Raw genomic sequence first — 8,039 nt, forward strand, 5'->3', positions numbered from 1 at the left:
AAAAAAAAAAGAAAGAAAGAAAGAAAAAGAAAAAGAAAGAAAGAAAAGGAAAAAACTAACAGAACAAAACAAAAAAGCAAAAACAAAACCAACAACAAAACCAGGGCCACCCATACGTGCGTCCAGCTGGTTTATTGTTTTGTTTGCTTCTGATTTTTTTGGAGACAGGGTCTTGTGTATTCCAGACTGGCCTCAAACCTGATTGTATCCAGGGCTAACCTTGAACTCCTAACCCTCTTGCCATCACCTTCCAGAGTGCTGGGATCACAGCCATGCACCAGCGTGTCTCATTTATGCTCCACTGGATATGAAGCCACAGGCCTTGTGCCAGAGAGGCACTCTGCTGACTGAGCTATGTCCCCAGCCTTGTGCGTGTCCATCTGGGATGGAAGAGCCTTTTCCTATCTCTCTCGGCCTTGTCCAGTGGCAGGGACCATGGTATGGGTGAGCTTCAGTCGGTGCTTTTGCTGCAAAGGGCAAAGCTGACACTCAGACACCCCTAAGGGCCACTGTGTAGAAGGATAGGAAGGTCCACTGTCCGCTCAGATCATGACAGCTACAGCCTTGGTTGAAGCCAACTTATGGCTGAGGTGGCACTGGCCACCTCCCCCAGATAGTTTCACTGTTCAGGGAGCCAGCTGAAAGTTCCCTAAGGGGAGGTATCAATCCCTAAGACGTGACTCTCCTCTCGACTCCGCTGATTAATGCATTTAACCGATACTGCTTGCTTGATCGTTGCACCAGATCCTCCTGCAAAGTCAGTTTTCCTCACTCAGAGTAACAGAGTACAACATCCCTGGCAGCCCTTCATGGGAAAAGGGGTTGGATGCTCATGCTTTAGTTAGAGCTATATTTTCCAAAGTGTGCTCTGTGACACCCTCCTAACACAGGAGGATTTTCTCAACTTAGTCTGGGGGTCAGTGGGTGAAACAAGGGGAAGGACGTGTAGGTCTCCTCCATCCCTTTACTAGACTCATATGCACTGGAGTCTCCAGGATGGGGAGGAGATAGCTGAGCACTCCAGGACCATTCTGAATGAAGACTCCAAGGGGCTTGAGGTGCTTTTCTGCTACCCCATCCCCATCTAGGGAAAGGAAGTGCTGAACTCGCTGGGAAAGGGCCAAACTCAAAGTCTATGGGTCTCCTTACTGATCTCCAACAGCAAGGAGACATTCAAGGGGGCTGCAGGGAGTTAAGAAGTTCAAAGGCTTGTGTGTGTGTGTGTGTATGTGTGTGTGTGTACATGCTTGCTCTGCTCACCCTCTTGGGCAGTGTATTCACTGTCGATGATCCTGGCCAAGCCAAAGTCAGCGATTTTGCAGCACAAGGTCTCAGACACCAGGATGTTGGCTGCCCGCAGGTCACGGTGGATGGAATTCATGCGCTCTATGTAAGCCATCCCTTCTGCAACCTGAGGGGACAGGCCACACGATAAAGGGCAACAAGGATGGAACCTACCAGCCAGTATATAAGGCCAGCATCACATCCCCTGCCTGGTGAGAAGGAACAGGGCTGAGTGGGGAAGGTGGGGACTGAGAGAAAGTACCTACCCCTTCCCATGAGACCAACCCAGACTCAGGGCAGCAGAGAAGCTGTCATCAAACAGCTAGGCTGACATTCCTACCCCTGTCCTCCCTTTTCAGACAATTAATTCCAAGGTTCTGTGGGCTGAGAATAGTAAAGAAGGCTGGGGCTACGAACAGCTTCCATGAGACAGGGAGAAGAAAGGACAGGGTGTAGGGGCATAGCTTGGAAGGACAGGTCTTCTCCCTCTGTGGACACTTCTTTCAGAGGATCCAACCATGCCTTGGAATCACTAATGTCCAATGGGCTGAGTCACTTCCTGAGAGGTCATAGCTATGACCTAGAACATGAGAAGCCATCTCTAGAACACAGAGTTAAGGCCAGTGTTGAATAAGCTGAGTGTGGCTGAGGCTCTGCCCTTGCCTCAGGTGAGCAAGAGTGGATCCAGAGGAGCAGACTTTTCAATGAAGAGGAGCCTTGTCTTGTCTGTCCCAAACACCTGTACTAGGCCATTAAGTCTTTAGCCACTCACTGATGCGTGGAAAAGGTGGCTTCAGCTGTCACCTGCTCCTGGAGGATGCCAGCTTCTGAATAGATTCTACTTGTCTAGGAACTTAGGTACGTATACTATCAACTTCTCTCCTATTTAGCCACACACCAGCCGCTGGCCCTGAATCTGTTTCCACAGGGCCCTTCTTTATACATAAGTCTCCTCATTTACTCCCTTGTGAAACCACTCAGTCAATATGCATTTGCTAATGTGGGGCTGTGGGGGCTGGAAAGCCAGAGCTAAACAACTTCTGTCTGGGTAGCCTTGATGATATGCACATTGTTAACTAACACTTACTGATCAGCTTTAGAAATTAAACAAACAAACAAACAAAAAAAACCTACACAAACATAGAAGACAGAGGCCAATCTATGTCTGTGGAAAAGGTATTACAGAGGAAAGAAGAGCCAGGACTCTCTATAGATCTTCTCCCTGGTGCTTTGTACCCAAGGACATTAAGGAGGCTTGTTCATCCATTGACAAGAGCAGAGCCAATAACCCCTCCCACTTGTCCAGAAAAGCCTCTGACAAGGGCCAGTCCTAGGCACTGGCTGGAAATCTGCAGACAGGAAGAGTCCAAAGCAGTCTGCACTGAACAGGAGCACCATTCTTGTGGCTGCAGAGGACCCAGTTTTCCCTTGGGAGAGAGTCTTTGTGTAGTGGGGTTAAAAGAGAATGGGCAAGGAGAGAAGAAAAAAGGAACGACAGACAGGCTTCTTTCTGTCCAGATAGTGCCTGCCTCAAAGCCAGTTGCCAGGGTTAAGTTTCTGCATCCATCCTAATAGCTGTATCAACAGATCTCTGCTACCCCAGTGGAAAAAGACACTGTGACCTCAGTTCCTGAGCTGATAGCAGCTGCAGATAATATGGGACGGGGTCGGAAGTTAAAGTGGGCAAGTGGGTTAAAGTGTGGGCGAGAAGGCTCCCCCTAGGAGCTCTCTGTGTGTTGACAGTGTGTCGCACAGGCTGGCCACAGACCACAGCTTTCTTGCTGAGAGTTCCAGTTTCAACAGTCACACTCAGAGCCACCAGATGTGTCTTCCTGCCAGTTAGAACCCTCAGGGGAGGGTTACTGCCTCATCCTGATTCTGCGCTCTCCTGGCAGAAGCTGGCAAAGTCTATACATGGATGGACTCAAAGGGAACCAAAGGCCAATCAATCCAGGACAGCTGAGGCCTGGCTCTTAAAATTCCTGGTGGTAGAAGTGTGTAGGGTGTGTGTGTGTGTGTGTGTGTGTGTGTGTGTGTGTGTGTGTGTGTGTGTGTAGAGGGTGTCCCTAGAAAGTTTTGTATCTTGTATTCTGTGTGGCTCATGCCTCATTAGACTGAGGTCAGTTCCAGGGCTATACCAAGATTTAGGGGTCTTGGGGACAGGATGAGAGCATTGGAGAAGGAAGTTAGAGCAAAGCATGCCTGCCTACCTGCTAAACAGAGCTCTTGCCTATTCTCCAGCTTTCCAACATCCACTGCTATCTTTTTCTTCCTAATAAATAGAACTACCCTACCCCATCATGGCTTCCCAGAATTGGAACTACATTTCCCAGACTCCCTTGCAGCCAAGTGGGTCATTGAGGCAAGTGGAGTAGGGAGGACATGTAAAAGCAAATGTAAGGGTGGTGGGAGGGACATCTCCCTAGAGGAAAGGAGGTGGGATTTTTACCCCTATCCTCTTCTTGCTGGCTAAGGGGCAAGGGCAGGTGATGAAGATCCAGTAGCTGTCATTCCATGGTAACGGGGCAGAAGACAGCAGTGAGTAATACCTCTCATCTGTCCTCCTCTAGGTGTTTATATAATTAGTAGTCACCACTTCTGTCCTCCATAGACCAGCCCACAACTGACCAGCGCAGCCTCCTACCAGGGAATTCACTCTAGTCACAAAGCACAGAGGGTGTCATCCCTCTAGGCTTCCTCTGCTTCATAGCTCACCCACCTGGGCTGACATGTCAATCAGCCTTGGAAGGGACAACCTGCTACCTTCATCGGTCTTGAGAAAATCCAGCAAGCATCCTAGGAAAAGAAAGACAGTAACCGCAAAGTGACTGGAGCCTGGCTCTGATGGCCTGGTCTATGGAGGGGTTGGGACATCTGCCTATGGCTGAGGAGCCTCACACTTCAGGGAAACATTAGCTCCCAGACTTCCAAAAGTTAGTTCTCAGTGAAATTCAGGGACATGTCTAGGGTCTCTTAGGTCAGCAGAGCCGGAGTGGGCTGGCTCTGGGCCTAAGGTTAGTATTCTTTTCTAGCATGATGATTCCATGTGTCTTCAATGGTCCACTCCCCTCCTAAACAGACTGCCCCTGAGGACCAACATTAACAAGAAAATACCAGAAGAGAGAGCTGGGGCAAATAATAAGTGTGGCTCTTCCACAGAGCTCACTGCCTGGGAGGTGCTCTTGAAATATGCAGCCAGGAGACAGGCATCCAGCATAGCATGTGAGGCTGCCCCTCTTGGTAACAATTATTACAATGAGCATGGTAACATTGAGGACCTACAGGAGGAAAGGTGATGTCAGGGCCATGGGAGGTGAGGTCCCATTAGGTCGGAGACTGAGCCAGGTCTGGTCCCCGTGGAGTCACTGCAGAGACCGCCCAGGCCCATTCCCCTTATCACCCACACTGAAAAGTTCACAGGCTTGCAAAAGCTCCCATCACTGGGAAGAGGTGGAGCTGGGATTATTAGATCCACCCTTGGATGCCCAGTCTACAGCTCTTCCTAGTTTTCAAGGCTCTGCCTATCATAGTGGGGATCAAAGCATGATGTGTGTGTTCCTGAAGAAAAAAAATGAGGTTCTGGAAACACAGGGCTTGCTCCTGGAGTGGAAAACACACTCCAGAAGCAAAACTGGGGCTCTGGAAGGCTGAGCTTCCCCTGAGCTGAGAACACGGCTCTCTGAAATCTATTCTACCTACAGGAGCCCCCCTGGGCCAGGCAAACCCAGCCGCATGCTCCATTCTTGTTTCTGCCCTCTAAGCCCTGTTCTGTAGAGGGAAAGAGGACCCCACCTCTGGCCATGTATTCAGTGACGATGTAAATGGGCTCTCTGGTGACCACAGCGTAGAGACGGACCAGCCTCTCATGCTGCAGGGTTTTCATCACGTTGGCCTCGCCCAGGAAAGCTTCTGGGGACATGGTCCCTTCCTTTAGGGTCTTGACGGCTACCTTCATGTTATTTTTGTAATAACCTGAAAGACCGGGAAGAAAGCCCTTAGTCACAGATTCGAGCCTCACTCTATCTGGCCCCAAGGTCCAAGCTGGAACATGCAGTTCCTGTGGGGGATGATGGGAGTTCATATCTTGTGTAAGACGCTAGCTTGTCTCTGACAACCCCATGATGGAGTTAGCTTGTCTCTGACAACCCCATGATGGAGCCTTGGGATGGGTTGGGGTTCATGCGGTGTGGGATGACACCCACTAAAGTGTATAAGGCAATGGCTGGGGCTTGCTTTTCTCAGGGGTGCTGAGCCTTGGTGAGGACCAGGTCTGCAGCTCAGAATAGTTCTGGGTGTGAGGCTCAAGGAGCCATTAGAATGGAACTTGGAGATATGGACCAGAGCAGAACAAGACAAAGGGCCTTATGTTACATTCGGATAGTGCTTTAAGTAAGCAGCAGCAGGCTTTGACAGAATGGTGCAGCCACTGTGGTTGGGACCCTACAGTCACACACCAGCAAGTGTGACTTCTGTTTGCACAGATCCTGGAGTTCCTGGCTCCTGGCTCCCGATATCTGATGTATGGCTTCTGTCTGGAGAGCTGGAGTTAAGAGGACCTAGTGAAATGGTCAAGTACACGTAAATCAGCCACAAAGATAGTATCTGGCTGAGAATGAAAGAGGGACTGCCTTAAAAATTGGGAGAGCTGGATTCAAGTCTCTTCCACTACAGGGAAGACAAAGTAATGATGTAAGACCCTTGGCATCTGGGGTTTATTGATTCATCTGTCAAGACACATAGCTCTGTGCCTCATAGGCCTCTCACGAAAGAGGGTGTGCTGCCCATATGGAACTTTCCACCTCCTATGGCTACTTCAGGCTCAGAACAGAGTAGAGAAGGGGAATTTGGGATGCCACAACTCACCCATCCAGACTTCGCCAAACTGCCCAGACCCAAGTTTCCGGACCAACTTGAGAGACTGCCTGGGGATTTCCCATTCATCTTGGGCCCAGAGGTTCTTCGGTGCCGGGTTCACACAGGGCAGGGTCAACTTCTGACACAAACCGTCCCCTTTCTCTGTTTCAGGAAAGAAAAGAGGGTCCTGGTGGTCACCAGAGCAGATTTGCCTAAAGAACCACACTGTCCCACAGCTGTGTCCCTTGTCTCTCACTCCCATGGTGGCAGACAGGATTTGGTGTGTGGAATCTGCACTCTCTAAGACTGCCGGTCTTTGCTACATTCCAAGTAGCCCCATACCAAGCATTAGGCCTCTGATCTCGAAATTATTAAGCTGAAATTTGACAAGTCCTTAAGTCTGGTTTGGAGAACCCCCACTCAGTTGACTCGTACAGTTTAGGGTCATGTGGTCGAGACCTCAGGAATTCCCAATGCCCCTTACTCGAATAGTGCTGCACCAGGGCCTGGAGGGAAGGAAAGGTGATCCGGGGGGAGATGTAATAGCCTCCGTCGTCCAGTGAGCGGATCTTATAGTGCTTGACCACCTCCCCCTGGGTGGTGACATCTTTCACGGACAAGGAAAAGGCACCTAGAGGGTTAATAGACACATTTGAAGTGAGACACAGTAATGTAAGCCCAGGGCTATCGTAAGGGCTTGTGAGATGTGAAGAAGGTTCCCCAAATGCTGTACTCAGTTCTCAGCCATTTCAGCACAACTTCCCATCCTTTTGTCTTAACTCTGCTCCCTATCAGCCATCTGACCCAGACTTCTCTCCAAGTCCCTAAACCGCCAGGGGATCAGGAACTGTGGAGTAGACAAGACCATTTCTCAGCTATCTATGGGTCCTCTGTTGGGGTGTCTGGAGTACTGAGAAATGAGAGACCTGCAGAGGACTGGGAGCTTAAATATCTTTGATTTGAGGGATGATGGCTTCCGGCAGAGAATCAGGGCCTCCAGATCAGATGCCCTTCCCGGAAGCATAGCAAGCTATTCACCAGAGGTCTTTCCAGACTCACACTGTGCTTTATAGTCTGTATTGACATTTTTGTATAGACAAGGAAGCAGGTGGAAGCACAGAGGAAAAAAGAATTTCCCACTAAGAAACGTCTTCCCGTGCCTTTATAAAATGCCTCTGTCTAGCCCTGTGGCTGCCACAGAATCTCCCATTTTCAAATTAGTTGTGAAATGGGGCCACTAGGTGGAGGTTAGGAGAAGAGTTTGAAGTAGGCTTAGGGGTGTAGGGGAGGGGGCACCTCACACCTTCCCATGAACACGTCTTTAAGGAGCACTCCCACTCTCCACCACCAGGGGTCAGGCCTGCACACCTGTCTGAGGACCTTGCTACTGTGTTGCTGATTGTATCTGGTGCTCTCCAGGCATAGCTGTCTTCATCTCAAGACTTTTCTCCTCTTGAGTCTTTCCTTGCCAGTCTGTCGCTCACAACCTACTTGCAAAAGTGCACCAAGAGGCTGCACGCATGTCCATCACACCTTGAGGTTGCCACAGCCCTTGCTCTTTCCCTACCTCCTGTGACCTGCCACTCTCTGACAGAGATGCTTTTATTTATTTATTTTTTTTTTTAAAGATTCTCCAATCTTGACTCTTTGATTCCAAAGTGTGCTGGGAGACTGGTGGCTATCTGGTGCCTTTCCTTTCTCAGCCCCATCTGCCTCAGTTCACTAGTTTGTGACCACTGTACCATCGGGTCTTTCCACTACCCCTGCTATCCAGTGTTGTCCGTCTTGGGGCCAGGAGAACACCTGGTGTGGACAGCCTCAAGGCAGCTCCCAGGCAGGGACACAGGGCAGAAGCCATAGAGCAGGTATCTCTGCCACTCTGGACAGACCAAGGCCTCGGG

At 49.9% G+C, this 8,039-nt stretch overlaps 1 protein-coding gene across 1 annotated transcript in view; it reads right to left on the reverse strand.

Moving 5' to 3' along the window:
• Blk (BLK proto-oncogene, Src family tyrosine kinase) overlaps positions 1–8,039 on the reverse strand; it is a 47,359-nt gene that overhangs the window by 4,384 nt on the left and 34,936 nt on the right. Inside the window, exons 7-11 of the mRNA XM_031361619.1 lie at positions 6,623–6,769; positions 6,148–6,300; positions 5,077–5,256; positions 4,004–4,080; positions 1,261–1,411 (exon numbers count right to left, since the gene is read on the reverse strand). Of these exons, the coding sequence (XP_031217479.1) occupies positions 1,261–1,411; positions 4,004–4,080; positions 5,077–5,256; positions 6,148–6,300; positions 6,623–6,769 (708 nt within the window). The remainder of the gene's footprint in view (positions 1–1,260; positions 1,412–4,003; positions 4,081–5,076; positions 5,257–6,147; positions 6,301–6,622; positions 6,770–8,039) is intronic.

The sequence above is a fragment of the Mastomys coucha genome, unplaced genomic scaffold, assembly GCF_008632895.1.
Source record: "Mastomys coucha isolate ucsf_1 unplaced genomic scaffold, UCSF_Mcou_1 pScaffold9, whole genome shotgun sequence".
Taxonomy (NCBI): domain Eukaryota; kingdom Metazoa; phylum Chordata; class Mammalia; order Rodentia; family Muridae; genus Mastomys; species Mastomys coucha.